The 17,027-nt window shown below is 38.4% G+C and overlaps 1 protein-coding gene across 2 annotated transcripts in view; it reads right to left on the bottom strand.

Annotated features, from left to right (window-relative positions):
• Window positions 1-1,388: 1,388 nt before the first annotated feature.
• Window positions 1,389-17,027, bottom strand: part of HIBADH (3-hydroxyisobutyrate dehydrogenase) — an 86,143-nt gene continuing 70,504 nt past the window's right edge. For both annotated transcript variants that reach the window (XM_063409907.1, XM_063409915.1), the window contains 2 exons: window positions 10,043-10,199; window positions 1,389-2,379 (listed from right to left, as the gene is read on the bottom strand). In XM_063409907.1, the coding sequence (XP_063265977.1) occupies window positions 2,221-2,379; window positions 10,043-10,199 (316 nt within the window). In that variant the 3' untranslated portion in view covers window positions 1,389-2,220. The remainder of the gene's footprint in view (window positions 2,380-10,042; window positions 10,200-17,027) is intronic.

Below are 17,027 nucleotides of genomic sequence, written 5' to 3'. Positions count from 1 at the left end.
ACTTTCCTGGTTTGCTAAAATGGCATTATGGCAGCCTTTCCTCCAACTTGAGCACCTTGTGCTTTGGAGTGAGAATTAAAACTTTGATGAGAGATTGTGAGGGAGGAGAAAAGAACACCAGGACGCATTAGGAACAAGCCTTAGAGAGGAACATAAAAATAACATTGAGGGGTCCCCATGTTTAATAGAAGCTTTATTATTTCAGAAGTTTAAAACTTCAAAACCTCTCTTCACGTAGCATATTCTCTTCCCTCATGACTCCAAACAATTACATGTGCATGTAATGTCTTCAGAAAATAAATGGTCATGCCTCCTGCAAGTCCAGGCCTACAGGTAAACCCAGGGTTACCAGCACACACTTTCATACCAAGTGCTGCCACAGGCTGGGGTGGGTGGCAGAAGGAAGAGTCTCCAAGCCAATATCAGACAAATAACCAAGCCAAATACAGAGGATAAAAACTTAACCAGGATACTCCTACAATTCTTTACTTCATCCATTATAAAACATCCAAATGAAAAGGGATCCCACTGTCAAAACCAGTCTTCACTACTTGACCCCAAATTCCTAACAAGACTAGATCTACCTTTTGTATCATGTGAGACAAAGAGTCCCATAGGAAATAAATGTAGTATGTGATCTTGCTAGCAAAGGTCAAACCACACATCTGCAGCTATGGTGCCATGTTGCACCTGAGTGGATGTTTGTGCCCCAGGTAGTTCTGTGTCTAATTTCTGAATGAATGCAATCCTGTAGAAACAATATTGTTATCAAAAGAGACACAAACAATTTTTTTAAAGTATAATTGCTCTCAGTAGTCCTATACTCATATATAACAATATTGAATCTCAAATCCCTGAATTACCTGGAATGTCAAAGAGTTTTCAAAGAAAGCTGAAAGGAGAAGAGGTCAACTACAACTGTTTAATAACTTCTGCACGATATTACTAATTTGTTGGAATAGTGTCCAGGTTGTCTGATTATTGACAGAATTGAGCTAATTCAAGCATACAATTTTGATAACCTTATGTGCATCTATAAAAGGATCCATCACACAACCAAAACAGGGTTTGGTACATCTCCAATGTAGATGCATAATTGATCATTAAGCCTAGAGTTTGAATGTGAGTAGTTCTAGTAAAATCAGCATGAGTATTTATGAAGCCAAACATGTACCTGTACTCTGGCAAGACCAGTAAGATGTGAATGGTTAAGGTAATACATATGCAAGTATATTACTGTCTGCATTTCATGACAAGAGCTTTTGAAAGGCTTGGGTTTGCAAGATGATCTGACAATCTGTATAAAACCCAGCAAAGAAGACCACTTTGTGTAAGTACTGCATGTACAAGACTGGACCAAAACAAAAAGCAAATAATCATGCAGCAAGTATTTACCAGTATAGATTTTATTTCTTTTCAAAATAATGGGGTTTGTTTAGATTTAAAATACTTTAGTAATTACCTAAAAAAAATGTACACTTTATTAGAACTTCTGGTAAGTGCTGATCTTGAGCTCTGAAAATGCATGACAGAATACAAGAAAATATAAAATTGGGTTAGCAAAATACAATAACGGAGCTTTACAAGAGGGACACACATTCTATATTATTCAACCTAAGTCTATCAGGTAAACATGGTGTAACAGCTTTCCACTTAGAATACATGCCTATAAACTTAATCTGCAACCTGAATCCCAGGAAAAATTAACTTCTGATCAACTCAAGGCTAGTAGGTCCAAAACAACAAAAAAATCCATCTCAAGATGTGTTTCCTCATTGAATATATATTCCTTTTTTCCATAAGGTATTTATTTTAAACTTTAATAGATCACTATATATGATAAAACTGCAATAAAACATTCTCTTATTATTCATGATTCAACTCAGTTCGTAGCCATAATGTAAGTTATTTTATATGTGAACAGTTAATTGTTTCATAAAAAAAATATTTATTTCATCTAGTGAAAAAAAACTTTGATGGTTCTTAAAAAAAAAAGGACTTGCTGTTGGCTAACTGCCAAACAATCCCTTCCCTGTGGCTTGCTTTTTCAAGAGTTATAAAGAAAGAAACTCTGGAGTTTGTTGTGATCTGGACAGCCAAAGATGATTAATCTATATGGGAGCAGGATGCACAGTACTTGATTAAACCCACAAACTTCCCAAATGAGCTCTAAGGATAAAAAAATCTGGTTTGTTGTTGTGTCCATTTCCAAAGGACAGCTCACAAGCTTTCCTCCTCACGTAAAAACTGGAACACAGCTGAGAAGTCTTTCAGGGCATAGCCTTTGGCACACATCATCCTGTAGATCTGATGTGCCTGGGAGCCCAAAGGAACTGGTGTCTTCGTGTTGGTGGCAGAAATCTGGGCCAAGCCAAGGTCCTGTGGGGGACAAGAAGAGGGAGGAAGAGGGCAGAGAGGAAGAATGGAAGGAAAGAAAGAGAAAAAGTCAAGGGAGAAACAATAAGGACATAAACAGCCATGTACATATTATAGGTTATTTGGCTTCCACTGTAACAAGAACTCTACTGCCAACAAGTACAATACCCCAGCCTTAAAATTTCAGACCTGGAAGAAGCAGGTTTTGTGTAGTTAAAAACAGTAATTCAATGTTATTCAACAGAAAAACCTCAAACTTTGCCAGGCAGGCACCACTTTAAGAACAGGAGGAATTTGAAGATTCTAGATCACTACATAACCTGGTAGCAAGACTCAGACCTGTCATACCTAGTGAGAAAAATCTTCCTAGCTGTCCACTGAAGCATTTCACATAGATTCTAAGAGAATAATTTAGTTCTTTTGGCAAGAGGAATTCTTTATTACTATAAACAGGTTAAAAATCAGGCAGAAGAAATTTCAAGAACAAGAAAATGGAAGCCACTTAACAAATATACATTTACTATAATGTAAACAGTTAATAGCAAAATGAGAGTCATAGGCCACTTAATGAATATAACTGGTTTACAGCCTAATTGAAAGGATGTATTAGAGAATTTCTTAGGGGGTTGTCCCTGCTACAACTCAAAATTCTTTTTGAACGACTTTTTTTAAAAATTACTTTCTTTAATAGAGGCACACAGAGAATAGTTCCACTGTGTTTTTAAATACTGTATTTAGGTCAACAAAAAGGAGGGAAGGTTCAAAGAGGACTAATTTGAAGTGTGTCCTCCTTGGTCAACTACAGTTATAATCTGAAATAAATAGGACAAAACTCAAATGTGAGTGCCAGGTACTATGACTAACCATAGTTAGCCAGAAATAGTCAGCTGTCACCTAGTCTTGAACTCTAACCTGAATCAGACATGAAACAACCCAAAGGATAAGGGCCTGGATATATATAAAAACATCTCTTGACTAAGTAGGAAAGTAATGCCTGTACTGAAGGTTGCCTTGAAGGTCTTGTTAGTGAAATCAGTGGTTGGGGTCCATATTTCAAGAAATTTGCATAAGAACCTCTCAAGTGTTACTAGGCAATGCCTAGATTTCCTGTCCATTCAGAACTATAGTGGTTTATAGAATCTGCTGTGTGATTGATTTTTTTCCTGTTTTTCAGTGGTTTGGGTTGGAAAGGATCTTAAAGATCATTTAATTCCAAGCCCCTAACCATGGGAACGGACATCCTCCAGTTGACCAGGCTGCTCCAAGCTCCATCCAACCTGGCCTTGAACACTTCAAGGGCATCCACAACTTCTCATAGGGCAACCTATGCCAGTGGTTGCCTAACCACCCTCACAGTAAAGAATTTCTTCCTAATATCTAATCTAAATATACCCTCTTTTAGTTTGAAGCTATTAGCCCTTATCCTGTCACTACATTTCCAGAAGTCCCACTCCAGGTCTCTTGTAGCTTCCTGTAAGTCTTGGAAGGTGCTATAAGGTCTTCCCAGAGCCTCCTCTTCTCCAGGAAGAACAACCCCAACTTTCTCAACCTGTCTTCGTAGGAGAGATGACCCAGGCCTCTGACAACCCTCACCACTCTCCTCTGCATTCAGTCCAGCAGGTCCATGGCCTTCTTATGTTGAGAGGCCCAGAGCAGTATACAGCACTCCAGGTGGGGTCTCACAAGAGCAGAGCAGAGGGGGAGAATCACCTTCCTCGACCTAATGGTCACACTACTTTTGATGCATCCCAGGATGCGACTGGATTTCTGGGCTGCAAGCACACATTGCCAGGTCACACTGAGCTTCTGGTCAACCCATACTTCTAAGTCTTTCTCCCCAGGGCTGCTCTCAGTACATTCTTTGCCCAGCCTGTATTTGTGCTTGGGACTGCTCCAACCCAAGTGTAGTGCCTTGCACTTGGCCTTGTTGACATCCATGAGGTTTGTGAGGGCCCAACTCTCAGACATGTCAAAAGTCTTTGAGTATCTCAGACTTCTCCAAATCCTGGGCAACCAAGTCCTAACCCTATGTAAGGTCCTGTACCTATAGAAGCTTTTCTTGTTGTCCTTGAAGTATCTGGTCAGGTTTTATTTTATCAGGGCTTCAGCTTTCCTAACCTGATTCCTGGCTGCTTGGAAAATTTGTCTGTATTTCTCCCAGCTGACCTGTCCTTGCTTCCATCCTCTGTAGGCTTCCTTATTGTGACTGAATTTGTCCAGGAACTCCTTGTTCCTCAGCATAGGCCTCTTGATGGTTTTGCCTGACTTCCTCCTTATTGGGATGCATTGCTCCTGAGCCTTATCATGGTGCTGTACCAAACAGATTCTTGCAGATGCCAAAGTTGGCTCTTCTGAACTCCAGGGCAGTGAGCTAGCTGTGCATCCTCCTTGCTGCCCTAAGGATCTCAAACTACACCACTTCACAGTCACTGCAGCCAAGGCTGCTCTTGAGATTCACATTCTCTACCTGCCCCACTTGGTGATGTGAACAAGGTACAATGTAACAACTTCTCCTTGTTGGCTCCTCTGTCTTTAGAAAGGAGGTTCTTATCAAGCATTTCAGGACCTTCCTACATTGCTTATGCTCTGCTGTGCTGCCCCTCCAGCAGTTCTCAGTGGGGTTGAAGTCCTCCATGAGGACCAAGGCTTGTAGATGTGAGATGGATCCTATTTGTCTATATTTGTCTCATCTGCTCAGTCTTCAGGTCAGATCAGCTGTAGAAGGTCCTCACTATAATGTCACCTGTCCCTACTCTCCCTTTAATTCCGACCCATAAGCTCTCAGTCAGCTCCTCCTCCATCCTCAGGCAAAGCTCTGTGCACTGCAGCTGGTCACTGACATACAGCTTGAATCCTTTCACTCCAACACCCAGTCAGAGAGGTCATTCCACTGTGTCTCTGTGATGCCAGTAAGGTCACAGCCCTGCAGGCCTGCACACACAGCATTTGCACAGGGTTGTTTAAACTGGGCCCTGATGGAGCCAACTTACTGGCTGGAATGGCTGTAATGCCTTTGTGCTGCTCTTCAGGTGCTCTCCTGCTGGACCTGCACTCCATCTCCAGGCTCTATTGCTATCTTTGGCATCAAACTGCTAGGACTGGGACAAATGCAGGTTTACCCTCCCCCAGTAACTTTAGCTTAAATCCTTCTTCACCACAGCTCTGCCAGCGTGTAAGCAAAGACGCTCTTCCCCTACTCTGACAGATGGTCTCCATCCTTGATACAGAAGAACTGAAAGACTGTAGTACTGCTGAGAGCACCTTTGACTTCTCAGGGATGACTTACAAGACAGGTCTTTACATTCTGTGTGTCTGGATTTGAATTAGCACAAGGAAATTCAAGATCTTACTCTACTCTCTAAATGTCACTTTGATCTGTAAATCGGCTCTATAAAGGTCACTCTGATACAAATCAGAATTATAGTTACTTTTCCTATTACCCTCGAATGGCTTCAAGCTCCTGGAAAATGGGAAAAACATACATATCAGATGTCACAGGATCCAAAATAGTTTTCATCTGCATCATTTCCTCTCTTTTCAAAGACTGATGAGCTGACAAATCTAGGAACACTTACTTTAACCTGCATACAGTAAGATATTTCATGACCTATATAAACTCTCTTTGTGAAATCTGTACCCATAGTATAATTTTATTCAGCAAAGCTTAAGTCATGTAATGGAGTATTAGAATGGCAAAATCATCTAACTCCAAACTAGTGAAAGTACTTAGTGTTGATAGTGGTGACTGTGATCTGTTTCTCTCTGAAGGGACATTCACAGAAATAATCTGAAAATTTTGAATGGACTGCTAGCACAAGTACAATTTCATAAATGTCCTGGTTTTGGCAAGGGACAGCATTAATTTTTCACAGTAGCTGTGAGGAGGTAGAGCCTTGCCCCATGTCAAAATCTCATGGTCAAAACCCCAGTGTTATTTGGTACCATCCTATGTCATTGCTAGGGTGGAGCAAAGAACTCTCTCTCTGGCTTCCTTTCTGGATGCTCCTTTCTGGTTGTGGAGAAGTGTGGTGGGTGGGTCTGTCCACCATTATTTTTCATTGTCTTGGGTTTGGTGAGCATTTTCCATTTAAATCATCCTCTCTTTTGTTACTAGTATTGTTGCTGTTACTGTTTGTGTTCTTATCTCATGGATGCTTCCCATAAATTGTTCGTATCTCAACCCATTATCTCTCCCTCCTGTGTCTCTGACTAGAGGGGAAGGGGAGCAGCTCACAGGGTTGTTTTAGTGGGAATACTAAACTGAGGAATAGCATTCCTAAACCAAGGCAATAAAGTAGCTCTGTTCACTTCAGTAATGGAAGTCTTGCTCCAAGATGGTTAAAACATTCAATAACATTTCAATAGTCAAATGGACAATGACTCCTGAAGAGTAGGAAGCTTGTTTCCTCTTTAAAAACTCCATTCTATAAATTAGAGCTTTCATTGAAAAAAACCCAAGAAAATGTAAGTAAAGCTTATTTTTAGCTTCAGATTGTAAAGTATTTTGCACCTTTTCACTTGAGGTTGGAGATTCCTGAAGTGAAATAGTACAAAACAGCTCTGAAAGAAGTTTCTCGTTGCTGACTTGGAAAAGTAAAAATGAGAGTATAGTTTATGCCTTCTCTCATACTCTTTGGAACTGACAACATCTTCTGTATGTCTCAGTGCACTGAATATTCTAACACTTTCCCTCAGCTTAAAATAGGGAAACAGATTCTCTTTGGTATTACCTGGTTGCTTACATCTATTTTGCAGTTGACGTAAATGAAACTGCCATTTGGAATAAAGCTCAAAGGCTGTCTTGACATGACTCAAGAGGAGTATGAAATAAATCTAGCTCTTCTCAGGATCCAAAGTTGACATTTAATTAGCAACTGTGCTGTCAATGAAAGCTGGAACTTATGGCCTGCCAATGCCTTGGACACAAACTAAACTCAATTTTTTTAAATGCAAAATCTTTAGAGAAATGCAATCTTTAGTTTTCACATTAAGTTGACTAAATTGTATGTTTCAGTATCAAATTTCAGACCAAAAAGTTTCTAAGAAGTGTCTGGCAAACTTTTCTGACCCCAACACTTAAAATAAGGATCCTCTGGCTTTGTTTAAGAGATTTTCCTGAAAAAATATTTTTAAGAAAGCCTTTGAATTCCATCATCACTTCACCATATGTGAGCAGGAAGTTGATGTTTAGTAACAGTGTTTAGTGACTGTTACTGAGGCATTCCTAGATATTTTCACTGCGGAGTATTTTCTCCTCAACCTCAGGGTTTTATCTTTCTCCTTTGAATACATTTTTTTTTCTTAAGTGGCTAAATCATGCTCTGTATTTCTCTTTAAAAAAGTCCCCATCTCAAACAATTCACAAACTGCGTAGTGTATCACACATCGGAATGAAATGAATAGTATCAAAAGTCTTTCCACACACAGTGAAAAGCAGTGTCTTAGAAGGGGTCACTACTGCACCAAAGAATAGCCTGGACTTGACCAGCTGTCTTGGCTACTTCTTCAAGATATCTTCCATCTATACACCATAACAGAGCATAGTTCAAGTGACATGAGAGGAATTTAATGTCTTTCCTTCTTACTGAGGACTCTAGCCTAAAGAAGGGACTCTTCAGGCCTGTCAGGAGAGGCAAGTCAGAAGAGGTGAACAGCAATTAGAAATCTCTCTGAAGGACTCTCTCTTGGTTATCATTGATGCTTTATAACCAATAACTGGCAGTTTCAACAGGCATAAACCTGGCTGCTATTCCTTCAGTTAAAGAAAGATCTTTCAGGGCATCTTCCAGGGGAGATGAAGGTTCCTCTTAGAAGCAGACCAAAGGAAAAAAACCAACCCTTTGGAAAGAAACTTAAAAGGGAGGGAAGAAAATGTGCACCCCTATTGCATTTATACTATGAGGCTATTCTGGACAAGATTGAGAGCTATCAGTCATGAGAATAGAGACTGCAGCATGAAACATGGCACAACAGCCAGAACAGATTCTGTAAACAACACACATCATGGCAACAAGCCTTGAGGCAGGGCCAAGATCAGGTTGCTTATCTCTAATTGCCTGGCAAACTCCAAGCAATAACCAAATGCTTTTTATAAATCTGTAATTTGGACAACACTCTATTGTCCCTGATGTTCAATGACATGAACACAATGTAAAAACCACTACTTTTCAATATTTTAACACATTTCTCACATAAATGAAAGTTCCTGGTCATTGGTCCATAAATATAAAATATAGCACCCATGAGGGGTTGTGAGCCATGCAGCATTAGCAAAGTTTGCTGGTGCTACCACATGCAAAACACTCTGGACCCGCTCGGGAGAGAAGTTGGCTAATTTCATTGAGTGTGAAAATGCACCAATTGTCCTAAATCAACTGCAAAACTACACGAACAGTATCATTAAGAAGGTATTATATACAGGAGCTCCAGCACTTTGGAGATTTGCATGGTAATATCTGTGTTTGTTCACCAGCTTTGAGAATGCTGTTTTAAGTGCTACATTTCCATTTACGTGGAAGAGCTGAAAACGGACAGAATGCCTAACCAGTTGGGAGCACTCAATAAACTGGTATGCACAAAACCTATCCTGTATGAACTCAAATGCCTCCCTTAGGACAGTATCTCTCATGAAACAGATATTCAGTGTGAAATTATTTCCTGCACTTAGATGAGACATCTCTTCCAGAGTTCATTTTATAGTTTACCTTTAGGCAACCATTGTGCTTAGAGCAGAATTCAAGAGTCAGAATTCTGTATCTCCTTCCTCTAACTGTGTGTCCTAACTGGGATGCAGAGCTCTAACCTCCTTGCCTACTTTCCTTTGGCCTCTAAAAGCTTTGCTTTCCTGACCACAGAGTGACTCAAGACAGCGCTTTTCCTGGAAAAGCCAAGAGCATGACAGTAAGTGCATTCTCTAGGGAAAACAGTAGGTTTTCAACTTCCTACTGCTGAGAAGGACCTAAACCCCCGATCTCCTACTTCTCTGTCCACTTTGTGGACAAGCAGTTTAGATTACTAGGTAATTACTCATGAGAAGCTCTTCTTCTGTCACCACCTAAGACAATTCAGGAGAGCTCACAGAATAGTGCAGAAACCTGCAGAAGATCAGCTTGTGGTGCTGGGGGTTGCTTTCTGCGTTCCAGATGGCCTTAGGTGGAAGGACAAGCACACAAGCAATTGGCTTAGCAAGGAAGTGCTTACTATAGAGCATGTCCAGTAGCATAGCCAAAGGTATTGGAAGAGACTGGGTCAAAATCTGAGATGCTCATGCCACTATCAGCACCTAATTCAGTCACTTGGATTTCCCTGAATTCTCTCTTGAACTTAGGCTCCTAAATTCTAAAGCAGTCATGCAAGAGGCACCTATATGACTTGCTGAATGCTCACTATACCCACACGTCAATTGGGACTCCTTTATTAAGGCAGAACCCAAAAAGATCATGCATATAACCTCACTGGGTAGCTCAGCAGTAATAATGGCTAGAAAAAAGCTGGAGACTAAGGGAAAGCCCTCTAAACAACTCATTAATTCAGAGCTACAGGAAGAGCTCAGTTCCCCTCTATTCATGCCTATATGTTATCCTGTAATCACAAATTTTCACTGAGAAGACGATTTGCTAGAAACCCAGAGAGAAGCAACTGCACTTGACATGCAAGTGTGACATACCTTAGCCATGAGTGTTGTTCCAAAGCCACCTTGGTAATTGTTAGCTGAGGGTACTCCTTCCATCACTCCAGGAACAGGGTTGTATGTATCGCTTGACCAACAGCGACCTGAGCTCATATTTAGGATTTTGGCCAGCAGCTTTGGGTCAAGGCCTAATCTGTCAAAGGTCAAAGAAGAGAAGTGTTAATGTCAAAATGCACAAGACATGGGTGACTTGTTTTATATCTTAGGACCCTACCATCATTCCTCTCCCTTTATTATAAGTCATGAAAAATGACAGAGTATTGATATTGGGGGCAGGGATGCTGTATCTTAAATTAAAGAGCATCAATCCACCATTTAAGCAGTAGGTTTTCAAAGCTTTTTTCCTTTTGCACTAAGCAAATCCTCTTCACCTAGCAATTCTGAAAGTGCAAGCAAATTGAAGGTCCTCTGAGAATAATAGTTACCTTGTATTTCAATTACTTAAAGGCATTCTCTGTTCTGCTACCTACTAGGTCATACTTGTTCTTCATATCAAAATATTCTCTGAATAAAAAATTCACAAGTAAGTGTGGCAACATGAAATTGTTGAGCAATCTGTTTATATGTGAACACTAGTGCATTTTTGAAGTAAACTAGATATCATAATTGATTCTGCTTTAATAATACGAATTAAAATGCTCCATAAAAATGAATAAAAATGCTTTTTTGTCTCAAAAAACCATTACTGTCGTATACATGTGTGCATTCTTGTCTTTGCTATTATTAAATCTTCATTATATGCTCCTGCTTATGAGGCAAGTCTGCATTTCACTGTGACATATGTTATCTATTCACAAACATATATTATAGTTCTGGGTCAGCTGCTGATAAGGTTACTGATCCCGATAAAACAAAGCTTGTCCAAGTAGAAACGTCATTTGTTCTACCATGGAGATGATGGCATAAACTTCTGCTCAGTGCAGACCCTGAAAATTCTTCAATGTTATAAGAAATTAACTCTCTTATGAATTCACATGTATGCTGATAGTAAGTTGCAAGCGTAATTTTACATCTATTGCATCAATACCAGGGACAAGCGGCAGCAGTTTATTTGGCACTGCACAAATGTTCAGCTACACACAGGACAAAAGAGAAAGCAAGGGAACTATCTCCAGTAACAATTCAAGACGAGAAAAGCACATTTTAAAAGGGATGTATCACAACCTTCTACAAATTTATTTAAATAGATTTCAATTTTTTTATATTAGTGATGAGTGTGATGAGCTCTCACATCGCAGACTTTTGCAAATCCCCACAGCCTAACAGTGCTTCCAGGCACTGTAGCACTCAAGGTTTTAATCTGTAGATGAGAAAAGCTCATTACCAATGGAACAGTCACAAAAATGCATGTTTATCTATTCCAGTAGGCATTCTGGATTTGAAAAACTACGTTTAAGACAGTTGGCCCTACAGCATGGTTCCTACTCCCATAGTGGCACTGTGTCCTGCAAGTCTGCCTTCCTCATGCAAAGCAAGATCATTTTCTGTATTTCAGATAGCTTTTTAGCAGTACTGCTGTGGACTCTTATTTATGATTTGCTGCAGCAACCCCTGGAATTCAATGGAAAGTCTCCATTGGCCTAAATAGGATCAAGCTTTATGCTTCTCCTCATTTTTTTCCCAACCCTCTGATTCAACTGAATATGTATAATAATTTGTTTAAAGTTTTCGCAGTATTTGAATTGTATTTTTATTGTGCATAGTGCATCAAAGTCCTCACCACAAAAGTCTTCATCAAGAGCCACTCTGAACAATGGTTTTAATTGTAGTAATCAAAAACACCCACACTGGGAGCACTGAAAGCCTGAGCTTTCAAATACACAGAGGTTGCTTTTTTTCCCCCAAACAAATCTCTTGACTTGTCTGTTTCCTTATCACTGTTACATCCAGATCAGGATTTTTACCAATGCAGTGCCTGCTTGTGCCATATCCAGCTGCATGGAGAGGCCTGCAATTACAGCTGTGAGTATACTAGACAAGTATAGAGAGCTTATTATTTCAAAACACATATAACCCTCCCAAAGAATGCTCCTTTTACAGTGTTCTAACTACCTCTCTGTGAAAGTATACTTTAAAAGCTATGCATATATTATACAGATCTGTAAAATACTGTCTTGCACTAGATCTGACATATTTTTGCTCCTGGAAAAGAAAAAGGAAGATAGTGTCAGTTTGTATCCCTGCTTCTTCAAAATTCATTGCTCTTAAACACCATGCAGCTTCTCTTCAGGAGACCTGAACCTATTTTTTTTTCTCCTTTGCAGCAAGTGTATCATTAATAAGAGCAAGTTAGAAGTGCTTTGCATTTCATCTTTCTGAAGATTCATCCACTGGTGCATATATAACTGACAGTTAAAATTAGACATATATTAAAATCAGTTACTGAAGAAGTCCTCTGTCTTCCACTGTGCCCAAAGCTTGTAATGGTCTGAAACCAGCCAGAATATACAGTAATTGTCATTCAGCAAGAGTCTATCCTAGAAAGTCATGCTTCAGTGGAGAAGACTGAGTTTCCATTTGAAATCAACAAATTAATCCAAGACAGGTATCTGAAAGGGCAAGTTTAATAGGAAGCAGCTACTGGGCTCTCAACCATGATAAAATGTTATTGCTGTTTCCCTGTAAATTGGCTGGGAACATACGATACTCTCTGCATAAGAGCTCCATTGCTGTTCAGGAGATATACTGCTCAAGCTATCAAAATGATGACAGTCTGCCAGTCCCCATAACAACTTACCATTGGACGTGGCAAGAGCTTGTGCATGTGCGTGTGAATTTACAATTACCAAAATGTTCTTCTCCCTTATAAGCAGAAAAGAAGCCCATGTATTAACTGTACTTATAATAGAACAAAAACAATTGCTCCCTCAAATCAATGCTTCTTCAATAACATTCCTAATGAAGTGAACAGCAGAAACCAAGCAATAGATGCATATACTAAAAAAAAAAAAAAAAAAAAGAAAAAAAAAAAAAAAAAAAAGGTTAAAATAGTATCCCTTCATGCCACTGCTCAAAATTCGAGTTTTGCTGAGTACTAATAAAGCCTCAGCCTGAATTTTTCATACACTCCTCCAAAAGTTCAGTCTGGAACAGATACAAAAATAGTATCTCACAAGAAAGATACAGCCTGGTCTCATTTTAAGGTGTAACACCTGAAGTAGCTGCACTCTTGAGCTTCCCCTCTCAAGGTGCTTTGGGTAAACACTGTACAAAGGTGCAAATATTCAAGCAGAACCGTACAATCCTTCTACCACAGTTAAAAATTACTTTGCCATGGGTGTTTCAAACAAGGTAAGTGCATCATTACTAACCTTCATGAGACTTAACTTTAAGTCCCATACCAAAGACAGCAGAACCACACCTCGGAGTTCCTTTTCAAGGTACTCTTTCTAAACTTTGCAGTGGGGATGTGCCCAGGGCTAATTATTTCTCAGCCTGTTGCACATGCTCCTCCCTACTCTGTCAACTCTCATTTCTGTTTATGTCTTATGTCCATAGCTCAGGGGTGACCAGATCTAGAGACTGAGACTACGTTTAAGCTCAGCACGAGAAGAAAAAGTTCTTTTCACTTTGTTGACCTAAAAAACGAAGGGGCACAAATGTGGACACAAATCCATAGAGCAAAATTGCTTAGGAAGGAGCTGTATTGCAGCTTTTGGTATAAATTGGGGTGGCACTTCAGTCCCTTCTCATAGAGATAATTTTCTCTGCTACTGGAAGTAAAAATTGATTTTGCAGTGAGGTTATAGCCATAGAGCCCTTACTGCTCTCCTGGTCCCTTATATCCCAACTACATTAAGCAACCTTGTCCTGTCTTGTGTCACCACATAAGCCCTTCCTTGAGTCTTTGCTGGCTATTTCTGATGGGACTGTGAACTGTCTGTCAGGCAGCAACTTCCACCTGACCTAAATGCAAACCAGGTATCAGCAATATTTCATTTCTGAGCTTTATTTTGCTAGTATTAGAAATTGTTTCACTGGAGCTCAGGGCTCAGTAGAACAGTTACTGGCACTGAGATGATCAGCAAAATGAAAAAGAAAAGTATTTTCTGACTGTGAACAGTATCACTTCATGTTTGTAGTTCTTATGTACTCTGTGTGTCAGTTTGACACAGTAAGTTAGTATTTTGCAATATGCACGCTACTCATAAAACTGTACCAGCAAAATGTGCTCAATATTTTTCTTCTGACAAGTTGCACTAACATGCTAGAAAGAAAATATAAATGACAATGTGAATTAATTTCCGCAATGTCTGCCACACCTTTAAACTTTTACTAGTAACATTCATAAATCATCAGGAAAGTAATGGAAAAACTGACCGTAACAAACATTTCATTGGTCAGAACTAAGGATGGGAATATTTTTAAAAAGTATTTATGCAATTTAATCCAAATAACTCCCAGTAAAAATGGTCATCTTCCTTAGTAAATGAAAATGATGTTCAAGTAAAGCAAATGAAATATAAATGCAAAATTACATAGCAATCTGGCCTATTTTTCTGGGAGTTTATTGTGGAATTTTTGTTCATTAGTGTCAGTTTTCTTTCCTCCTCACCACATTCTATTTGCTACTGATGTTGAAGTTTGGAAAAATTCTATAATTTCAAATATAAAAAAACCTCAATAATTTAAAAATCTGAAATTAGTAAATCAGTCACTTTGCTTCAGAAAATGAAAATTTGGACTGTATGGTTTATGAAAACATTAGAGAAGTGGCTTATTAATAGAATTAATATAACACTGTTTTGAAGACTTAAGTTCAGCGTATATATTGGTTTATGGAAGGTATTGTAATATGATTTTGTAGTTACATCTAGTTCAGACAGCAGTATTTTGAATAATTAATTATTCAAAGTCCCTAGAACTTCATTTAAATGATGTAGCAGATATACACAATGTGTGACATAAAGACATTTTATATTCTATCTGAAAGTTAAGAACACATCTGAGTTACACAATTCCTATTCTAAATTTTTAGATTTTCAGTATCCTTTACCACCATTATTAAGGCAAAGTCACACTTTCTTCACCAGATAAGCATCAATCCAGTAAATCAAGTTCAGTTTCCTACTCTCTTCAGAGTGGCAGCCACACTATCCTTTGAGCTTTAGAATAGAAAAAAAATTCCTGATTAATATAGCAAACCTTCTAAACTTGTTAATATAGCAAAACTTCTAATAATTAGAATGACAACTGTAAACTTCGAACTCAGAAATCTTCACACACTCCACGTGAAAAGCTCTTATTATAGTTATAAGCACAACTCATCTTCTCAAGATTTAAATCACACAAAATTCAAATCAATGCAAGAGTTCTAAATTACTTCGTAAGACTTTAACTTCATGTCTTAAACTTCATGCAGTTTTTGACTAAATGAGATTCTGCTCTTTCTATACTCTGGTTTAAAATCAGCAGGTTTCTTCTATGGTAAATATAGTTCCTTCTTGATAACCACAACTGTAGGGTAGGGAGGCTTATATATTGTTACTTCACACTGTATTTTTGCTCACAAATGCTGAATACAGAGTCAGCCAAAGTTTAAACTGGAAAGGAAAAAAATTACAAACACCTTCAAGCTACAGTGACTGCAGACACTAACTTGCTCTTCTCACAGGGCTTACACGCCCAGAATACCCCTCTTCCAAACCTCTTCATTTTGTTTTAGTCATTCCTACAAATGTAGATAAAACTATAACAAAAAATTAGTTGCATATGCTTTATTAAGTGAATCACGACTTAAAGCAGAACCCAATGGAAGCTTTCTGGATAAGAATGGATTACAAATGTTGTAAACAATGCTACTGGTTTTATTATGGCTTGATGCAGACATGCTTCAGTATATTACAAACCCTCAATTTTAAAATGTAAATGGTACAGGATATTGATAAACCAATTAGCACTGATGCAAAGCAAATTCCTCTTTTATCTCAATTACAACATGACAACTTAATAGGTCAAGACAGTCTAACATCTGAGACAAGGGCAATTCAATAAAACAACTGCATCTTGATATGGTAATTAAGAGGAAATGTGAATCCATTACATTGTCTTGCGTATGTGTGCATATGTAGGTGTTCTTTTTTATTTATTTAAGCATTTGATGCCCTCTTGCTGTTTTTACAGTGTATCAAATCCACATGAACACAGTGGAGCCCAGTTGATAAGTATGTGTAATTTTAGCAGACAAATTTTAAGGATGCAACTGTGCAGATAAATAATGAATGAAAAGCCCCTACAAGATACACAATTACAAGATAATCTCTTCAAACATGGGACTTCTCGTCTATAAATTCACAAATTATTTTGATCTGGAATTTATTAAAAGTTCAAATGCCTTGATACTGAATTGGTACTTGCATGCAGTCTATTGAAAAATAAAACAAAATTACAAAGACAACAGCAGAATAAATACATCACAACTGGAAAATAAAAGTATTTTTCCTCAAATATGATGTCACTTAAAAGTTAGATGTATTACATGCTAGAAAAGAAATGGTAGTCTCAGCATCAGCAACAGTGTAGTGGAGCATACTGCAGCTTTTTGACAAACTAGGAGTTTTGGCAATTAGGACAAAGTGCTCTCACAGTCAAAGAAAGGTAGGTGTTCTGTTTTATGCTTTCATCTTAATTTGATATACACAACATAGTAGAAGTTTCACTTTACAATATATCTTGGAACAATTCAAGAAATATACAAAGCCAGTGAGAGCCATATGGGAGTATAATATTCTGAATAAACTGTACATTAGCTAAGAATACAAACAAAAACTTACCTCTATATTAGCTCTGGATATTTATAATGAAAGACAAACATTATTGTACACTGCACTACAGCAGAACAAATAAACTCTTAACTTCAGATGCAGAATGCAAAAACCTATGCAGCCAATGCAAGAGAATATTCTCATGCTCAAAAAGCCTCCTTTACTTAAATAATCCCTTTAGCCTGTTCATGGCTTTG

The sequence above is a fragment of the Prinia subflava genome, chromosome 1 (genome assembly GCF_021018805.1).
Source record: "Prinia subflava isolate CZ2003 ecotype Zambia chromosome 1, Cam_Psub_1.2, whole genome shotgun sequence".
NCBI lineage: Eukaryota > Metazoa > Chordata > Aves > Passeriformes > Cisticolidae > Prinia > Prinia subflava.
This window is presented reverse-complemented; position numbering and strand designations above follow the sequence as displayed.